This window comes from Vidua chalybeata, chromosome 2 (genome assembly GCF_026979565.1).
Source record: "Vidua chalybeata isolate OUT-0048 chromosome 2, bVidCha1 merged haplotype, whole genome shotgun sequence".
NCBI classification, from domain to species: Eukaryota; Metazoa; Chordata; class Aves; order Passeriformes; family Viduidae; genus Vidua; species Vidua chalybeata.
Window position 1 is genome coordinate 87,129,011 of NC_071531.1, and position 22,380 is coordinate 87,151,390.

Here is a 22,380-nt window from a genome sequence, read left to right on the forward strand (position 1 = left end):
AGGGGCCAGACTGAAGTTTATGAAAGAAATTCCTCTGGAAGTGGAAGTACATTGTTTAATACTTTTTCCCTATCTCCACTTTGTTTACTGACAGCAGTTACCCACCTTTTAAAATGATTATTGCCTGACATTACATGGAGCTTGTTACTGCCTGTTCAGAGGAAGGCAGTGAAACACAAAGAACCTCCAACTCCCCTGTCATGACCCAGTTCTGGGCTTGTGCTTTTTTGACAAGTCTTTGATCTGCAGCAGACCTCATAGGCTGGTCTCCCGGAGGAACATGGTGCCGATGTTGTAAGACACCTTTCTCACTCTGGCAGATGTGATGGAAGGTTTTGGCGGCTTCTGACCACTTCTGACCTCCAGGAAGTAACAGATCCCAGGAATTTCCTTTGGAAAATTTTCTGGAAGCTCTTCACGGGAACGAGGGATAAAAATAAAATTTTCTTCCTTTTTCAAAAGCCTGGAGAAAAACAAAACACAGGGATATAAAACATTGTAAAACACATTCCAGAAATGCTCCTTTGGAAGGGGTGGATCCTATGTGCAGTAAAGTAAAAAATGAGTTTACACTACTACGTAGCATATATAGAAATTCTAAGCCAAGATCCTCAGCTGACCTATATGAACTTATCATCATTAACTTCAAGGAGCTCTGTTGACTGAGATCGGCTGAAAGGATGGCTCAAAAAAACATTCTCTGAAAATCAGTGTCAGCATTCAGAAAGTAATGTACCAGAAAGAGAACCAAATTCATAATGAAAGTTGTCCAGAACATATCATTTGGCTTGATTAAAACACTTTAGTCTGGTCAGTCTGGCAGAAATTAACATTTCAGAGTGATGGCTACCACTAGGTTTCCTGCTGGAAGGCAGGTATGAAGGTGGCAGTGCTTGGGAGCTCTCCCAGATAAAAGCAGGGAGGTCAGTTTGTGCCCTTCTTTCACTCGGTAGTACTGATTTTCATAAACTGGGTTCAAATACAGCAAATCCAACCTCAACAGCAGAATCAAATCTGACACTATTCATCAACAGTACCCATGGGTTTAATCTAGGCTATTTGGTTGGGTCAGAAAGGGATCCAGGTTCCCTGGACCCACAAAGCCATCTCCTGGCATGCCTGCTCAGCTGGTACAACACCACAGACCCCACTATGCTGCCTTAGATTTCTGCATGTAACAGCTGAAGTCTTAAAACTTTCTGAGCTAAATCTGTAAGCTTTCACTGTAGCCTCTCTTCCCCACACTGGCTATTCACTGTGGAGCATCTGGCCTTCCTAAAAATCAATGGTTTCCTCATTAGAGTCTAACATCGTGTAATTTTAATGACAGTTACACAAATCCAAAACTGTAAAATATATCTATATTCTTTGATTAAGGTCAGGGCTGGCACTAAGATTAGTTGATATTTTATACTATTTCCTCATAGAAATAAAAAGTGCAAGATATTAATTACCCATCTTATTTTCACTTGTTTTGTGAATTGTAGCTTGGTTACAATTAAATGCTCCAGGACTGATAGACAATTAGTCTTTTGAAGATTCCTCCACTGCTGTGGCTTGTGATAGTCTCCACATGCCTGTATTAGATGCTTGAATCAGCTCTAACCCTCAGAAATTGTCCAGCTGACCTTCACTGGGATAACATTTCAGCTCTCAAGCAAGCATGGCAGGAAACCTTTGTTACCAAATGTTAATGGAAGTTACTTATGATTACATTCTGTCCTACTTACTTTACTACTTCTAAGGGAAAAAAAAAAATCTGGCTCATAGAATAATACTATTAAAAAGATTTTCATCATGATGAAAATGACCTCATTACCTTTCTCCTAAAGAACAGGTTCTTCAAATTCCTTAAATAATATATTGGTCCTGACACCTGGCTTCCCAGTCTGATGAGATCATAATTCAGAAATTGCTTCTGTTTTTTTACATCTTTTTGTATATACTAAAGAAGCAAGTTATCTGCAAATAATCAGTGCATATCAGTGAGGATATTTTTATGCAAAATCTTCCCTCTTACTTTTAGGCCTTCTGTGATGTTAAAAAGAAATCAATAACAGTTGATGACCATGGCCATTTTTAAGTTTATTGAATTCCTTTTTATGGGTACAAAGAACCCCAAAGATCCTTGTGCCAAGCAGGTGAATGAATAGTGCACATCCTTAGGGATGTGCGCTGAGCCGCGCTGTGGTGGGCTGGCCTTGGCTGGACACCAGGTGCCGACCAAGTCACTCCATCCCATGCAATCCATTTTTGCACTTCCTCTCTGGTTCAGGAGAAAATCCAGTGTAAAACCTTCTGCTCTGGAACATTTCCTGGGTGCTGGCATCCAGTTCAGGTCAGTTGCCTCACCTCATGGACTGTTCTCAGAGCACTCCTTTGTGAACAAGACAGGCTGCCAGTTGTGAAAGCCTGAAAGAACAATCTACCCTGAGAGCACAATCCTATCCTTCACCTTCAGGTTTTAACAGTTTTAACTGTATAAAAAATGTCCCCACATTGTCCCATATTCAGAGAGCTTAAACTGAAGTTACACAACCTCCACAGTTCAGGAATATTCATATAACAACTAGTCTGAAAATATCCTAAAGCACTTATCTTAGCTGTATTTTCTGAATCACTTCTGTGAATTTCCCCTCAGGGCACTATTGCAAAGGATATTTTTATAGTAGGTTTTTCACAGGTTCAAAATACTGGGTTCCACTCAAGTAGTTGGAGACATAATTTACAATTCAGAGCTCAAATTGTGAGGGTCAGGGTACTCAGGAATTCCTATAAATTGCCTGGAATTAGGTCTGCCCTCAGCTTGTCTTCTTCGTTCATGTTCAAGGGGAGGAAGAATTTCTTAAGCAGTGATTTGCAGTTGATTAACTTTGACACCTTCTCCTCCTAACCTGAAATCTTCCAGAGCTTTTAAAATTCTTGTTCTGTCCCTTCCTTGGTGGGAATGCTCTTGCTTTCAGACAAAACAAGATAGTGTCTGAGAATTATCCTATTTTTTTTCTTTTCAGTTCATTAATTTAAGAAAAAAATTCAGGAGGTCTGTGTGTGAATGAAAATTGGGATCATACTTAGTGGGAATCTTGAGGAAGCTTTTAAAAGCTGTAGCTCTTTCTTCACATAGATGAAACGATACAGTAATTATATTTCAAATTATCTTGGCAAGAAACAATAACATCTTCATCAGAGTTTCTATATTCAGAAAACCATAGAATCACTGAATATGCTGAGTTGGAAGGGACTAATCATGAATATCAAGTCCAACTCCTGGCCCTGCACAGGACCATCCCCAAGCTTCACACCATGACCCCGAGGGTGTTCGAACACCTCTTGAACTCTCTCAGGCTCAGTGCTGTGACCACTTCCCTGGGGAAACTGGTCCAGTCCCCCAGCCACCCTCTGGGTATAGCACCTTTTCCTGATATCTAGCCTAAACCTCTCTCAACTCAGCTTTGTGCCTTTTTCTTGACTTCAGTCACAAGACTGAAGAGATCAGTACCTGCACCTCTGATTCCCCTCATGAGGAAGCTCCAGCCTGCAATGATGTCTCCCCTCAGTCTTCTCCAGATGGAACAAACTAAGTGACCTCAGCCACTTCTCATATGGCTTCCCCTCCAAATCCTTCAGCCTCCTTTGGACATTCTCTAATACTTCAATGTCTTTTTTATATGGTGGTACCCAGAACTGCCCCCAGCACTGGCGGTGAGGCCGCCCCAGTGCAGAGCAGAGCAGGACAATCCCCTCCCTTGCCCAGCTGGCCATGCTGTGCCTGATGCCCCCCAGGACAGGGTTGGCCCTCCTGGCTGCCAGGGCACTGCTGCCTCATGTCCAGGACCATGGACATGAGGACCACAGACCAGGACCCCCAGGTCCCTTTCCACAGTGCTTCTCTGCAGCCTCTCATTCCCCAGTCTATACACACAAGCAGGGTTGCCTGGTCCCACGTGCAGAATCTGGCACTTGCTCTTATTAAACTTCATATGGTTCTTATGGCCCAGCCCTCTAATTTGAAGTAAGAAATGGTGATTGCTTACCTCTCCCACTTGAACTAACAGAGACTTGCTATTGCAGAATTGCTACAAAGCCCTCTATCCTGACTGTGTGTTTCCCATGACGATTCTTAACTCCCTCCATGCCTACAATTTTTCCCACCATCTCTCAGAGATATCAGAGTTTTGTACTTTTCACTGGATTGCTAAATCAGAGCACAAAAGCACCAACTCAGAACTAAGCTTTTCTTTAGGAAAATTGGTCTGTATAGACCAAAACTGAACAAAAGTTCTAAGAGAAATACAATGCTCTACAAACAAGGAGACTATGCCTGCACTCCTAAACATAGTATGCACCATTGGCCAGGTCAATCTTCCATAAATCCTATCACAGGGAAAGATATCAACAAAAGAAAAAGGTTCTTTTTGCCCCAACTCTAAAAGTACTGTAAAACTTTTAGTTAACCTCGTTCACATCAGCCCATTAATCGGTATAATTAGGAAAATCTAATTTTAATGGCTTTCCAAACAGGCTATGAGAAAACTCTCTCCTGTTGGACTGCTGCTCCCTTCCTCTGTGGCAACAAGTGTTGTTTGCTTTGCCAACTGGGCATCCTCTTGATAACATTAACCAGCTCATTTGTTTCCATATGAATACAGATAATAAACTATTACCACACTCGTTAGAAATTTTGGAAGGCTGCTCTTAAAATACTCTGTATAAACATATGAATTTGCTATTGCAATGTTAAAAATCAGTGCACCTGGTTCTAAGCTTTAGCGGGTTTGAATTTCTCCCTCAGTTTCTGTGCATGCTATAAACATAAGGGACTGGAAATAAAACCTGACTACATCTCTACCTAATTAGTTGCACATCACATTTATTACTTTTTAAACTATGGAAGTTAGTGTATTGGTGTTTCTTGTTCATACAGGTCAACTGTGGAAAGGTTATGAAAGCCAGTCATGATTTAATGCAATATGTTGCATACCACATGCAGCTCAGCATGGTGAGTGTCAATCTCTGACCTTTAACATTTTTTTTTCTCAGTCACCTAAGCAAAAAGAAAAAAGTTTTTCTGCTCTCTGTTTGGGACATCAGAGGCTCAGTGCACAGGTTTGCTACTAAAAGGCCTCAGGCTTTACACTGATGTAACAGTGCTGGCCTCAAGACCTGCCTGGATTTTTGCAGGCCTGAGCTTTTTGTAGTTTTAACAGTTGTATAGCCAACAGATGACTTTTTCCTGAACACGTTTCAGCTTTAGATCAGCTGTGTGAAACTGTGGGGTAACACACTATTAGCTACTGAACAGTGATCTAGCACAGCTATCCTGTGTAGAGTGAACCTTGAATAAAAGTGAACCTTGAACAAAAATACAGTGTCACAAAGCACAGCACAGACAGACACCAGAGGCCCAAGGACCACCATCACAAAACACAGTGACTATGGAGGTGCAGCCTCACAGAGGCAGGTGGCACTGGGAGCAGAAACCCAAGAAAAAACAGTGCATTTTGACTGTGCTTCTAAAATTAGACTAGCAATAATTTTTTGTGCCCATTAATAAATTGTATTCCCAATCTGCCCAAAAGTAACGTGTCTGTCCACCAATATCTCTTGAAAACATACATGGTGAATTGACCAACATAAAAACCAACAGTTTTTTTAAAGGATACTGAGAAATAAAATCTGAAATATTCTGAAATAGTCTGAAAAGACTCTTGGGAGAGCAAGCCCATTGTTTTGACCATATGAGGTGGAAAAATATATATGTAGAGATTGCTATAACCTGTAGGAGAAGTAATATATATACATAGATACAACCTGTAGGAAAAAGAATTTGATAAAAATAAAAATCAATAAGGACTTTAAAGAAAAGCCTAATCTTAATTTAAAATCCCTGTAAAGAGAGAAGTATAGCAATACTTCTTAATTACATAAAACTTCTTTCATACACCTTTCTGTGAAAGAACTATTAAAAAGCTACACTGGTTTTAATCAGTTTTAAAGGCTGAGAAGCAATTTATGCAGGTGAACATAATGACCTCGCCCAGCTCAGGTACACCTGGGTTGCCCTCTCTCCCAAATCAAGATAAAGATGTGGGATACAGGCTGTTCATCTTTGCCTAAGCTCAGGTCCCAGATGCATTGCCCAGCATGTGATAATGGAAAGTATCTGTACCCAGCACTGAGTGCCAGAAGCACATTCTCCACAAGAGAAATAAATACATGCTGAGAAAGACTAGAGGTAGAAAGAACTGGAAAAAAAATTTCGTTCTTAAATAGGAGTTATTTGACAAACAGGAACAACTATGTTTACCTGCTTTTGAAAACTTCTTAGAAATCTCAAAGCATTACATTGCAACACTACAGGAAAACAAGACAAATGTAGGTTTATTATATTAATATCTCATAAAAATAATTATTAAAGGCTGAAACAAAAAACTAAAAAATATTTTATTTCTCTCTCGTGCTGAAGAGCCTCATAAATCTTACTGTGCTTCGTTTCTGACTATGGAAAATAGGGTAATTCTATTCAATTCAGGATAATGTAGATGAATTAAATAAACTTCTTTTCCTATTCCAGTCCATATGTTATACAGGGACCAGTCTGGGATGCTCAACTTCCTCTCCAGTTTCCACATTTTTCACTGGAAGTTTTACCAATGCTATTCCAGTGATTTAATTTCACAATGCTCAGTGATTCAAAGCAAATGGGGATCTGTGATCCTTGCATCCAAAGACCTGTCTGAGTCAAGAGAACAGGATATTTCAAACAGAAGTGATGTTTCAGATTCAAAAAATGCAAAGTCCACCTTTGTTAAAGGTGTTGTTTCACACCTAGCAGAATTCTGCCCAGGTAGGTGTAACTGGAGCAAGGCTGCCTCAGGCTCACTGCTGCTGCTAAGCAACAAACATCACACCCTGCACTTATCATTTTAGATTCTGATTCTTACTTAGGCAGATTACAGGCTTGAAGGGAAGTGTCTGTAACCAATAATAGGTATTCTGAAGTGTGATTATTATTTGAATGCTGATGACACTTTATGATGCATAATCTTTACTGAAAAATGAAAGCTGCTAAGTATTGGACATGTTTCAAGGACCTGCATGCTTTATAAAACTTGTATCACAACTTCCATCAGGGGCCGTGGTAGACACAAACATGTGATGAGAAATGCTGGTATTTTCATATAATTGAAAATTCTGTTGTTTTCATACTGACTGCAAAATCATCTACTTTGGAAAACACTTAGATAATAGAAATATTAACAGCAGTATTAACAAAGTGCACAGCAGAACAGTGTGATCAAATAGAAGCATTTAACAGAATATAAAGTCAAATACAAATACATTTTCAGTTTCAGATGAATCACTTTATTTATGCACAATAAATATATACTCACACAAATTATATTTAGGAAAAGTTATATATGGATGCATCTCACTACTTTTTGATTTGGACACTACAAGGATATTATGTTAAATCTCAGAGATCACGTTCAGAAACTCAGAATAATTTTGCCCCTTTGAGTATTTTGTAATTGCAGTCTTTTCTGGCCACTGTGTCAACAGTGTCATTTCTTGACTTCTTCCCTGTTTTCAAGCTTCCAACTATGCCAGAAGGTATAGTTTGAAATCAACTTTTCAAGTTGCCCCATGCATATTAATTTTATCTTTTCACATAATTTCCCAAGCCTGTAATATAAAATTGTTCCTAGCCTGATTATCACTACTTTTAGCCACTCATTTTGAATGATAAGTGCATCCCATTCAAACATATATTTTCTTGCCATTTCTACTTCCTTCACCTGTAACCATGTGTCTAGCCTGTTACTTCCACTGCAAATTCTCTGAATCAAGCACTGAATTTGTTCAGCACGCTAACAGCAGATTGTTTACTGAGTACAATAATACAGATAAAAAATACCAATAGTTCTGTATTTTGTTGTGTGTTGTTTTGCAATTTTATGTTGCAGCATTGCTACATAATCACTTTTCTACCTTCTTCCCTTTTTGAAGCAACAGTCTACACTGATAGTTCAGTCAAAAGTTCAGCCATCTTGAAAAAGAAATGGTCCTATTCATACTGGATTTCTAGGATTAAAGAGAAGTGAAAAAAACCAGTTTTGATGCAACCTAAAAGATATGCAGGGTGAGAAGATCTGACTCAAGTTTTGGTACCTACGACTTACTAAGAACGCTCTCCAAGATGACTCACATTTGACCTGCCATGGTACAATATGCCCAGTGGCAGCCAGGCAGAGATGAGATACAGGTAAAGAGAAGCCATCTTCTCTGTGCCACAATGTACTACAAGTCAGAAAAAGGGCAGCACAAACCCACAGATTTCTAGCAAGCTCCCCACACAGTCCCTCAAACTAACTTTCAGAACAGTCTTTTAATCAGCATCGTGATGGAAAGAGAATACTGTCACAGAACCATAGAATCACTGGGGTTGGAGGGGACCTTTAATGCCAACCCTCTTGCAATGGACAGAAACATCTTCAGCTAGATCAGGTGGTTCAACAATGACCACAAATTTGTGTCTCACAGAGGAGGTGCCGTATCACTCATAACCAAATTCAACACCACTGGCACTGTGCACTGGTACATGGAAAGTGACTCTGGCCCCAGCATAAAGAGAGTTTTGTGCACCACAGGTCCCACAGATAATTTCTACTTATATTTCCTTAAAGCTGTCTAGCTCACCAGTTTCTGCTCTCAGGGACATAAACATGAGCAAGCAACACCGTAGCCCCAAGTGAAATCAGTCCCCTGAGCCACATTTGTGAAGCGCTAAGATCACTCTTCTGAAAAAGTATGGACTGCACTTTCAGAGTATCTTGAAGACTATCTCAGGCTGGAGAACAGCACTTTATAAGAACTGATCCTGCTCAAGAAAAGTTCAGCTCCCTGTCACAGGGACTTGGTCAGCTTTTGCCAGACCACAAACCACACATCAAAGGCCCTGCTCTTATGTAATTTTTGTAACTGGAGCACAAATGGTAAACAAAATTATGGTGACTATTGAAACAAGGTTTTAGAGGGTTCCTTCTATCCCATAGTGAATGACCAAGCACCAAACACTGTAGAATGCTGTGTATGGAAGGTCCCAAAACCAATTTCTTTTCAAATTATACCAAGTTCCAAACAGAAATTTCCTATATATTTATTGAATTTATTTTTATTTAAATCTAAATGTTTTCTGTGAACAATAATAAATTGGATTTGGATAGATTTGGAAAATAATAGATTGTCTTTCTCTTGCATGTTATCAGACAGCTGTATGAATCGATTTCTGTTCACTTTGTGATACAAACCCTATTAAGTTATTCTACTTCTTGTTCAATTTGCTACACTTGCTTCATTCTCAAAATATGATCTCAAGTGAATGGGCTCTTCAGAAGAATGTTACTTTATGCACTAGTTTAATTACTTTTAACTTTAATTTCTGACTGATTCATATTTTAGCATAGCAGACACTTCAATACTTGGATGAAGAAATCCCATTTAATTTTTTTTTTTACATAGATAGCTATGGGGGAAAATATTTGAGATTCACGGTTCTGAATAGGAAAAAAAAAAGAAAGAAAAGCAATATTGTTTGAGCAACTGTGTACAGATTTACCACACAGTCTCAAAACCTTACTTCAGAAAATGACTTCAGATACAGAACACTGGAAGATTGAGATATTCTGCCAAAAAAAAAAAAAAAAGTGAGTGCATCAGCTGTACTCTAAGCAGTAGAAATTCTAATAGTCAAACTGTCAAATTTGAACAATAAGGAACACCTTTTTTATTTAGGAGCTGTTCCTCATAACCAGATTTAATCAAGCCTTCTCTCCATTTGCATAATTTCTTCAAAACCCTAGGGATAATGCTTTGCCATTTTCAATCTTTTTTCCTACATTATGAGAATGCTTCTATCAAGTGTGTCTTTACAGTGCTAAATAAAAAATTTTGTCTTCAAGAAAGCATTAAATCTCTTTGTAAGCTTGCCCTTACTGGCAAAATTAGACTTCCTTCTGAGAAATGGGAGTGTGCTTCCTTTCATGAGCTGTGTTTAGCGGGAGGAATCCAAATCCCCAGTCAAAAGCTGTAATAGTGCACAAAACTACGTTGCTTTGGGAGATATCTCCCACTTCTTTTGTTGCATATTATTTTAGGCAGGAATGGCTCGCTCTTCTGTTGTGCCTCCTTGCTTCCAATGCCTGACTTCTTTGCACATTCTGATACAAATGCAAATGAAAGACAGGCATGCCCAAGCAATACCTCTTTCCAGCTGTCTGGATGCCCTACCAACTTTCTGTTGAATTCCATGTGTTGAGGACAGAACATGTTACAGGATGGAACTGAAAACAGGCTGAAACAAAAGCAACAGGAAAGGGTGAAGAGGACTTACTGGTATGTGGTGGGACTGACATTGATGCGGCGTGGGTGACTTCCTGACTCGAACTTGCTCGCAAGGGTGACGTTGTTCCCAAAGAGACAATAGCGTGGCATTCTCACACCAACGACGCCGGCCAGCACCGAACCTGAGTGAATGCCTATCCTCATCTGGAAAAAAACATGAGATCTACGTCAGGCTGCCTCTCCTGTGCCACCAATGGTAATGTCATTAGCACTCGTCTACAAGAAACCCTTTCAAATAAAGAGTAAACTAAAGAAGAAAGAGTGAAGGGGAAAAAAAAACCAGACTGTTCTATTCCTCTAGCTTAAATCAGATACAGTTAAAAGAAAGAAGAACAAAAATATTATCTTTTCACTAAAATTATTTTCTTCTGTGCACACTTGCTGGAGACTGTGACAGTCAAAATAGAAATCATGAACAGAATAAGTTGGGATCATCCAGAGTTACTGCAATATCAGCCATCTAATTACACAAATAAATACATTACAGAGGTTATTTTTGCCACCACTTATAACATAGGCTTTAAAGTAATACCCAGTTTTTCTCAAACTGGCAGGACGAGTAGTTAAGTTTTATCTCCTCCATATTTTTCTTCCAAACTCTTCAAGGTCTAAGGTCTTTCTCACTTTGTCAGACAGAGAGTTATTGCAGTGGTGAGAATGCTGAAGACTGAGGCAGAAATGATTTTAAAGGTAATTGTACCCTCCCCAAAATAAGAAGGAATAAATCCCCAGCAAATTAAAAAACCCATGTGATTATTTCAGCAATCATCCCCTGTAACTGTCTGAGATCTGGCAATTGCATAGACCTGTACAGCTCAGAGTCACCATCCAAGTTTATTTCAGAGTGAATAATCATGCAGAGATTTACTCTGCATATATTTTAGCTAACAATTGTGTTTGCCAAGCAAATAATTTTTACAGATAGGGAAGTATTTTTCTCTTGTTAACTTTGTAACAGTAAAAAATTGAAAAGAAGATATTTATATCCTCTGAGGATACTCTTCCTCATAGCAACCGGACTGCTGCAAAACATAAGGTGTAGGAAATAAATAACAGCTACTAAGAGGGTCTGATGGGGTATGAATGAGTGACTTACCTAACACTGTACTCAATATGGTCCTTTGACTTACTTAATTCACAGTTATTGCACTGTGCTTTTGTCCATCAGTCCCTATTCTTTTTAATAACAAAATACACACGGACTCAAATACAAATTTTTTAAAAATCATTGTTACTCCTTTTTTATGTAAAGAAAATGCCACCATTTGATCAAAATTGGTGTCCATGAAGCTCTAAGAACATATGGGACCCCACATTATTTCACTGACTATGGTTCTTCCCACATGCCCAAGACTTTCACCATGCAGCTAAGCACTCTTCTAATTTTGTTCCTCTTTTATGTGTCACAGACAATGGGTTTAGAATTATATCTGCTATACAGTAAGCTCCTGCATAACCTAAGGACATGTTCTGCATTCAATGTGATACTTCTTGCAACATTCTCACAGGCAGCCTAAAACTCTCAATCTTTACAATGCTGTTAACGACAGACTAGGTTGTTTTGTTTGTTTGTTTGTTTGTTTGTTCTCTTTTCTCTTTTTTTTTTTTTTTTTTTTTAATCTGTGACTAAGTATCACTCACTTTAATTGAACTTTCAAACCTTTACTATGTTTTGGAAGGCAGACACAGAATTCCTTCAAATCCTCTATTCCATAAGGCTGGGAAGCCTCCAGGAACTTGGTTTGCCTGCTAACATCTGTGCAAACTCGTAACACTTGGGTTATTTTGGTCATCTTTTGGAGCAACAAGATTTCCTGCTTTTGCTAGAACATACATTTAAACTCCACTGTGCATTACCGGTGGAAAGAAGTGATCCTGCAGTCATGATTTGGGTAAACAGCCCTTCTCCATATAGGTGATGTCAGTACCTGCCCTCGGTGAAAGACTATGAGCAGGAAGTCTTGCTCACACAACAGCAAGCATGCTGTCAGCTTTCAATAAATAATAAGCAACCTATTTACAATGTCTTGTGCTTGTGAGATGGGAGGTGAGTTAGTCATTTTGCACACAATTTTAGGAACAGAGCTAATGAAACCCGTTTGTTCCAATGTGCAACTCTGCACATTTATTTGAAAATCACAAATTAACTGTGTGCTGTGACCTTTTCCATGGTACATTCAATCACATGTAAAGGCCAGATTGTAAGGAACATAGGCCATACAGTAAGGAAAGGTATGAGCTTTGTTTTCCTCTAAAAACGCAGGGATAGGAGTATACATTAGAGAGGATGGAAAATATGACAGCAAAAAACATACTAAGAAAATAAAATTTGCTTTTGCAATATATGCAGTAAAAGCTGAAGTTATTGTTGGTTATTTTGTTATTTTCATTCCTTCCTTTTCATTGCTTCCTTTTACATGGGCGCACAGTTTTATATCACTCAGTGCTTCAGTGAAAGACATGAGGTTTCTTCTCTACTATCTTAAGAGCTTTTTAAAAAAACACATGCTCCTACAATAAAAAAGGTAGATATATTCTCACAAACACAGGTTAAACTACATAGAGACAGTCAAAACCTGAGGTTTTCATTGGGTGGAAGAAAGTTGATGTAGGCTTTCTCAATAAACCTTAGAGATAAATTACATTAAGAATGGCTTACAATAAAGCTCCACATCTGCTTTATTATAGAGTTCTCTACAAGAAAAGAGCCTGCAAACACTGATGCTCTTGCCATAAAGTATTCCTTAGTGTGCCTTATTACACCAAGAATAACCATTACATTGGTCCTATAGTACTTTTTAGAGAAATATGTTTACTTAAAAGTGTCTTTTCAAAATTTTACTTCATTTGCAGATTCATAGTTCTGGTCTTTTCCTCACAGAGTTGAAAACTGTTGTGTTAACAGCTTAAGGCTCTTTTTTACAAAGGAAAAAAATGTGTGATCAAATTATTAACAGGAAGGCACTTACTTGGACACATCAACCTTTCACATTACCTTTGCAGTAAAGAAAATCTGCCTAGACCACATAACTTAGAACAATAATAACAACAGTTACACAAAAATAGTTATAGTAACCAAGCTATATTGTACATGTAGCCCTTATCAGTGCTTTCTCAGAACAGTCACCATTAAATATTAGCACAGAAAGTGAAAATTAGGTGACAACACTAGGATGCATTTTTTGTCTATCATAACTCTGTTTATTCCTTTTAATATATATGTAGTACAAATTATACATTTATTAACTTTCTTAAATGGAACATTTTAAATAAAACACATGCTTTTCATCTGTACCAACTGCTTTTTTGTATTTCCTTAATTATTTGGCTGAAGATAAAAGGGAAGTATGTAGCTGAACCTGAAAGATCAGAGGCATTATGCACACAAATGGAAAGGTGGGTCTTTGGAAACTATCACAAAGAGAAGACAGCTGTGAAGAAAAATAACCAGTAAATACCATTCCTCCAATAGTTAAGGAACAGTGAAGAGCCCACAAAAGCCAAAGACATTTCTAAAGCATGATCCTGGAACGCACAATGGCAAAAGAGATATGAACAGGTGGGAAAAATACTGAGAGGCCTGCAAGAGATCTTTTAGGTAAAGAGGGACAACTTGAAATGTGTGCAATGAAAAATGAGAAAAAAAGAACAGATCTGATCTTTGCAAGAGCTGTGGTAATAGTGAAGTGGAGAAAAGCTAATGAGTCAGAGGTGCAAAAGAAAAGCAGCCTGCATTGATCAATGCAATGTGAGAGGAAAGACATGGCTATGTGCAAAGCAAAAGAAGCTTCCAAAACTTGTATTAAGAAAGTAGCAGTATTTGAATATTTCTTACTGGATAAGGCACAAAGAGCAGCAATGTCTAATACCTGAGTGACCAGAAGGATAGTGATTTTTTTTTTTTAATAGTGATAAAGAAGAAGATTCATAAGGAAAGATGAGAAGCACTGGTCATCATCTAAAATGACCAGTGGAAATGTGCCAGAAGTCGTATCAATGAGAGCATTGCAAGGGGACTACAATGGGAAAAGTCAAGACTGCAAGGGGAAAGTCAAGAACAGACAGGAACAAGAGTGAACAAGACAAAAATATTTGCACTTTTTCTGAACTGAACATTCTGTTACAGAATTCTTCTGATGTCCCAAATCTTAGAAAAATTGCATGTTACTTCTTTACACCTCCTCATTGCCAAAGCATGATTTTCCTCTTTTACATCTAGAAGTGCTGGGGGTTTTATTTTGTTTAGTTTTGGTTTTTTTTTTTTAATCTGCTATGCAATTTCAATTACTTGCAATTGCCTGAATGCCTTCGTAAGCACCATACTGAAAATTGCACTCTTACATCAAAAAAAAAAGCCTATTCCAACTGAGATGAGAGTAAATGCAACACTGAAAATTCACAACCCATCTACAATTGACTTTATGGGGAAGAGGCAAAAATATTTTAATAACAGTAAACGAATGCAGCGGCATGCCTGAAGTAAATTTCATCATTGCTAATTTACTTCTTAATAGCTTTTTCTGTTAATCAGTAGTTAAAAAAAAAAAAATCCAGTCATTTTCATTATGGTCAAAGCTCTTGAGTTTTTTCTCTTTTGAAACCTTTTTGAAAAATGTATTCTACTTCCTCTTTCCCTATTTCTCCACATAATTTTTAAGGCAAAAATTAGAATGCAAGTGGAAAGACAGTCTGAGAAGCAGCACTTGTCCACTCAAGAATGTTTTTGAAAACCTCAAATCTAAAATTTTTTTACCAATATATGTTTGCATACTGATAAGCAATAAAATACATTAACCTTATTTCTCTTCAGTCAAAACGGAGACATTGCATTACAAGATTTAAAAATAATTCCTTTATTAATTAGACCACAGAAAAATGGTTCAAGCTGTAATGTTCCCTAAAAGGAAAATTAAGTGGGTTTTACATTATTCCTCAAGCTTCTTATGTACATGGTGCTGTGCAAAAATATTTACAGTCTTGGTTATGGGCTTACAAATCTATTTTAAAAAGCATAATTCATGCTTTATTCAGAATAAAAGAGACTAATAGGCAACAGCATGGAGAATTGCATAAGGGTATGACTGTGAAGAATGATTTTTGAATTGAAAAGAAAAGGACTGCAAATATTTTTGCACAGCACCATGTACATAAGAAGCTTGTAAAACCCACTTAATTTTCCTTTCAGGAAACATTACAGCTTGAACCATTTTTCTGTGGTCTAATTAATAAAAGGATTATTGAATAAATTGAAGAGCAAAGTAGAAAGAAGAAGAGTCTGTGGGTATCTTTCTTTTTCTCTTCCAGTAAAGAGTAGTTGATATTAAAACATGCAAGCAGACTTTCCAACTCACACTAAAGGTAACCACGTAACCTGCCTTCTGATAAGCGCTGGGTGAAAAAACATGCTCATTTCCAAAGTTCTCTTTCTGCAACCAGCAATTTTTTAGTTCAGGGATTTCCTGAGCCAAAAGAAATTCGTTTTGTAGAGAAAAGGTGTTTGATGTTCAGTTCCTCCTCAAATATGAATTACAGTAACATTTCAGCAAGCATTCTTTCTTCCCACCACAGACACAGAATGAAGGACCTTAATAAACAGTTCTCACACTCTGAGAAACACACTCCTATGCTAGAAAGAGAAGTCTCAGGTTGTCTCACAGGTTAACTGCATCCAGAAGGACACATAATCCATTTTCTCAGAACTGTCTGCCTTACACAGGCACAGAAGAAGGAGAGAGGGCAGGCTGGGAAGTAGGTGACACAGTTTGGAAAACAACCGCGGGCAGAAGTGATCCCCTGCTCAGCCAACCTGGAGCTTTTCAAGCCTCAATAATGTGTGACTGACAGCTGCTCAAGACTGTGCTGAGCTGAGCAGAGCTCAGGGCTGGCACAAGGCAGTAGCTGCATGAAAAAAGTTCCAGGCACACGGATGGCCCAAGCCAGAAAAGCAATTAAACACAATAGGATTCTGCTGGATCAGGACTTTTGGTATTAGCCAAAATAATGTACATTGGTATCTGTACAGTAAAATTTCTTATACAAAAGCACTCCTCACTTTCTGGCCTAACATACTGATTGATAATCTGTGTTTCACTATGGGAATCTGCCAAATTCTTTAGGGTGTTTTTTCTGCTCTAATATTTTCTAGCAGCTTCTACAACAGCGCTATCTCTAAATCCCAACATATGCCTTACACAGGACATTTACTTGTAAAATGTTTTAATGTAAAATAGACTCTCCAGAGCTCAGAGGTCTAAAATCAGGGCCACACACCAGTGAGTCAATGTGCCTTTCTGATCCTTCAGAGGACTGCAAGTTGATAGGACTGACAGCTATGTCCTGACATATGCTTTAGTGTGTGGGTTATCTGTATTCTTAGATAGATTTATAAATATCACAGTGCCTTTCTGGAAAGGGACACATGACAGTACAGCTCACTACAGAATTGTTGCCAAGGAACAGACCTGCTCAGAGGAAAATTTAGATCACTTGAATTTCACAAGGTGTTCTATAGAACTAAACTACAGGATAAATTCCACCCCCCCCCTTTGAATATTATTTGGAGAAATAAACACTGAACTTCATTTCTAATCAGAATTTCCTAGATTTTTTTCTCAAAGAATTATTCAACCCATCTGAAGCAAAACACACAGCAAATTATACAAGGACAATGAAAAATAAAGTCATAAACTCATAAAGAGTGAATGCCTTGGGATCAATAAATCCATTTTAAGTAGTTATTGGGTAAGGCAATCATGTGGTTTGTGCAAAAGAGGTGCAATTAAATGATAACCAATGTGATGCACATTGCATATGTACATCCCTGGGCTGTGGTCTTGGCATACAGTTATTTCTACTGAATGTGGGAAAAGAAGCTATGAATCATTTCTACATAAAGAAGCCCTAGACTTGAAGGATGAAATTATTTCTCTCTTTCCCTTGAAGTTCTTCCACTATGATCTAAGCTAGCCCTGCTTTGAATAGTGGTTGGATTAGTTAACCTCCAGAGGTTCCTTGCAGCTTCCTTTATATCACAACTCTGTATTTCATAACCTGTGTTGAAAAATTATACACCTGTGAGTCTCCATCAGCAGTATGAGGTAGAATTAGATGAAGTAAAAACAAAAGCAAAGACTCATACTAGTTTTGGGAACTCATTAGTTCTAGCATCAAAGGGAAGTTTACACTGGGGCAAGTTATTTTTGAACCAGATGGGATTATGTGAATTCACTATGGCACTGCTCAGTGTCTAGGTGAGAAGAGGATTTGGGTCATCTGTAAGGAAACTTCTGACCTGAAATTATTTACTGGAGGGCGTTCTGAGTGGAGAGGTGGGTGTTAAATGACGTAAATGAGAATTTTCATTGCTGCTAAACAGAAAAATAAAACATATATCCTTCCCTACAGTTCCAAAGAAGAAACATTAAAGTTAATGTGCTTCTTTATGAGCTGCTTCTCAGTCCCCAATAAAACATTGCATTTCATTGCTGATGGGGCATTTAATCAAAAACACCTTTTATTGTTTTCTTTAAATAGTAATTTCCACAGTAGGAATTTAATTACTATGTGAACCTGTGTGTTCAGGCACTTAACTTAAAAAAGAGCTAATCACTCACACAAGCCCACATGGCAGTGGAGGATTTTTCCCAGCCTCCCCACCACTGACACCAAAAAAGAAAAATATTCATCAGAAAGTTCTCTTTGATCCCTAGTGTAGGAGGACATCTTTGTCTCACAGTGCCATCATATGACATATACTGAATGGATTGGGTGATACTTTAACAAGGATAAATGACACATGCTCAAAATATTTAAGGGAACAAAAAAACTGTATGAAAAAAAAAGTTTGACCTAAGAGTTTTAACCTCAAGAATCCATTTTTGATACTTTTGCTAATTTAGTAATTTAAGGTAAATTTCACCTAATTGCAACCACCTAGAAGTTAGCTAATTAATTTAAGTTAGGTTTCTAGACTCCTGCTAAACACAGGAGGTAAATAACCTCAGGGCTGTAATTCTTCATATTTTGAAATTGGCACACAGGAGAGGCTGAATCACTCACTCCTGAAGCTGTCTAACTCTCCTGGTGGAACAGAGAGGGACATTTAATGGTAAGTTTAACCTGGACACCTCATAAACAGACAGCTAAAGAAAGGTGAGATGAATTCAACTCTCAGCCTGGCAAGGTTGACACACCTGTCTGTAAAATGAGCTACACTCTTGTGCGTAAATCATCAAAAATACTTGTGTTGATGGATGGGACCCCATCAGAAGAGCATTCTATTTGTAGAACTGCAGAAATTTCTTCAGATGTTTTAATGTAAGAGGTTTTGAATCTAGCCTGCATTCTTTGAAACTGTAAAATGAAATGACCTTTCAATGCAGAGCCATGCTTCATCTTTTGACCACAGTACATGTTCTTACACATTGATGAAAGTCAGATTATCTGCTTTGGGAAGAGCTTGGAACCAATCAACAAGGATCATAGCACCTTTTAAATAGAACCACTGATCTGTAACAATCTTACAGCTTTACTTCTAGAAGCAACCTTATCTAGCCTCTACAATAATGATGTATCAGAGTCTTCCCAATAGCTCCCACACTATTAATGAAACTTAAATTGCAGATGTCATTTAAACCTCTACCACCGCAAGGAATGTTATTAATTTTTGCATGAAGAAGAGATACATTTTAAGCGTGTAGTTTCTATGGGATGCCCCAGATTCTTGCAATCAGTACCAAGGCAGACATAATCAAAATAAAGAAATTATTAAACTCCCTGCTCCATATGGACACTGTAGACATGACAAAACAAAAAAAAAAAAAAAATCAGTGGGTCAGACTTTAAAAATGTACCTGTTCTTAAGATGGGAAAAGCAGACAGACTGGTTCCTTCATTACTTCTTAGTCTAACAATACAGCCAATTAAATTGTTCAAGAAATGATTGGATGTTGCACTTAGTGCTATGGTCAAGGTGGTGATCAGCCAAAGGTTGGTTGGACTCAACAATACAAGAGGCCTTTTCCAACATAAACGATTCTGTATGATTCTGTGACTCTGTGATATAGACAAATACCTGAAACAAGTCAATATATGCCCTCTTTTGAAACAGTAAATAAGGAATGACCATACGAAAGATAAAAGGCTAAGGAAACCCCAAGCTGTGTAGAAAGACAGAGTAGAATTGCAGGCTGTAATAGCTAAAAAATAGTTTGCTTCCTTGTGAAGAAACCTCAGCCACTGCTACCATCATAGAGACTTGAATACTAAATGTGCAACATAACAACTTGTTCTCATGCTCAAATAAAAAAATAAGTAATAAATCTGCCTGTAAAGTAAAGAAAGTTTCCATATTACAGCTGGGACATACAGATATTTTATACCTTATAGGTTCCCATGTTTGAACAGCTCACTCTATTAGATAATCATTAAGCACCTCACTCTAAAATGATAATGCTGCTGTGTTCCTTTGCTTGTTCACCAGTTTGATTTTAAGAACTGCAATTTCTATAGACTGAACACAAGACAACATAAGATGATGACAATGATTTTTGCAAAATTTACCCAACTCTTATGCCTGGAGCAAACCTCCACAGCTGGCAGTGGCAATTGCATACAAAGGGAAATGAGGCTCTGTGACTGTATGGATCCTATAAATACGAGACCAAAAGACTTCACCTTGGCAAAATGGGGAAGGGGTTTATTAATACTCCTATTGCCTTTGTACTTCACCATCACAAACCTGCAAATCTTTGCAGAAAGTGAATTTCCTCCTTAGTGAGTTCAAAATACATATTCACATAAAATGATTTTTCTGAAGTCTTTCAGAGAGGCAAATCCAGACAGTTGTGAATAACTACTTCATACAACAAAGGCAATTAGCACAAAGAGAAAGGCAGCTGGTTTGCAACGAACTGAGGATTTGAGCAAATTATCTAAGCATTTAGTTAGTCTCCTGTATAGACAGCACTTCAGCAAGTCAATCAAACTTTCTTAACACCACAAAACAAATCATAACAAAAGCTAGGATCAGAATTCAGAGTATTCTGTACAGCTCAGTTACCTTCACTGAAAATCTAGCTTTAAAAAAGGACATTTGTAAATAAATTCGTTAATGAAATGAATGAAAAATTTCTCTGTGGCTCATACAAAATGTAGCATTTTCTATTCCTAGATTTAAGGTGGAAATCTACAAGCCATATCTGATTGTTATTGAACATTACATGTAACATGAATAGCAATGAGATACTATTTCACTGTTTAAATTGCTTCAGAGAAAATTTTTAACCGCACTACAATTTAAAGAAGACGATTCAGGATGAATTTGAATGTTCTCGTGTTTTCATGACTAGAAAGATTCTGATCTTATTTTCAAAAAAAATTAGCAAATGAAGGCCTGATGATGTCAATAATATGACAAAACCCAAATAGAGACTAATTGCTCTCAGATGAAGATGAATCACTTATGGGAAGGAAAGATTTCAATGTTCAGTCTAATGACTTTCCTTTATTTCATTCAATGATTTCTCCCACTGTGTCTAACACTCATCCCTCTCTCAGAGACACACTGACAAAGAACAAAGCATGGCAACACATACAGTTGATTTTGGCTTGTAATTTCTATAAAAATAGCAATCTTAATGCATATATTATAATAGTTCCTTTTCTGTAGGTTATGCATTTTGTAATTGCAAAAAAATAAAAATTAATATGCTTAGCCAAGATTATCTCTGCCCATCTTCACCAGCTTTTATCAATTAATTTCTATTTTTATAGTCCACAAACATAGAGACAAAAATTTAAGCGTACTTATGGTATTAATTGTGTGAGTAAGACCAGAAAAGAAAGCCAGATACTTTAAATCTCAATTAACCTTGCATGTTCTTTTGAAAATGTAAAACTAATCTAGTTTGGGAGGCAGTAGAAGAAGACAGTATGGCATATCTACAACTTCCTTGGTTGTCATTGCTCTCCAGCCAACCTTTAAAGACACTAACTGGGTGCATTTGGCTGCTGAGGGGCACAGACCCCCAGCCCTGGATTTTGCTTATCCAGCATTCTCATTGCTTGCTTCTTTCCTGCTGTTGCTCTCAACTGATTGTGCTTTATTTGCAACTTTTCCAGTCAAATTCTTCAACCAAGAAGTGGGCAAAGAATCTCTCTTGGTGCAAACTTTTTTAACAAGTCCCTTAGCTCTAAGTCTCATTCTTTACTCCTTTCCTCCCAAATGCATGCAAGATATGTTTTCATTAAAAGCATCCCTTTGGTGCCTTGTTCTTTATCAGTGTGTCTGAGAGGAACATGACTGTGAATATTAAATCATGAATATTTGATAATTTTTATTTGTATTTAACTTGAGTTGAAATTTGTGGATAAATGAAATAAAGTAGATGAAATGTCACTCATAGTTGTGTGCAATAAATAAAATTCAGCATAACTTATTTTTATTTATTGTATTTGTTAATGATCTGCAATAAACAACACACAATGCAAGTAAACGGATCCCACAGACTGAATGCATCTAGAAATGTACTCTGAATTAAAAATACACAATTCAAGACAGAAAGCTGGGAAATTCTGAGCAAAGCTCAAAATGAACCTGAGATAGCATGTAATCCTGCCACATGAAGGAAGTAATCTGGGGTTATGAACATCATCTGACACCTATAGTTCCTTCCTACATAATTCTATTCAACTTCACCAAGCCTATTAAGTTAAAATGTAGGTACTGTCAACAGCTGTGATTTCTGAAAAGATCAAGAATCTCTTCAGAAAGGATCTGATTAGAGGGAAACTAAAAATCTGTAAATACTTACAGCTTGGCTAATTATTACTCAATAGGGGAAGTGTGGAAATCATCTACAAGTATGTGCAAGATATTAATATCAAAGAGAGGCATATGGACATAGGTACATAACTAGAAATAATACAGTTTAAATGAAGATATAGGTGAATATCCAGCTTATCTAGGCCTAAATA

The 22,380-nt window shown here is 37.5% G+C and overlaps 1 protein-coding gene across 1 annotated transcript in view; it reads right to left on the reverse strand.

Annotated features, from left to right (window-relative positions):
* Window positions 1–201: 201 nt before the first annotated feature.
* Window positions 202–22,380, reverse strand: part of GUCY1A2 (guanylate cyclase 1 soluble subunit alpha 2) — a 133,395-nt gene continuing 111,216 nt past the window's right edge. The window contains exons 7-8 of the mRNA XM_053935310.1: window positions 10,394–10,548; window positions 202–463 (exon numbers count right to left, since the gene is read on the reverse strand). Of these exons, the coding sequence (XP_053791285.1) occupies window positions 256–463; window positions 10,394–10,548 (363 nt within the window). The 3' untranslated portion in view covers window positions 202–255. The remainder of the gene's footprint in view (window positions 464–10,393; window positions 10,549–22,380) is intronic.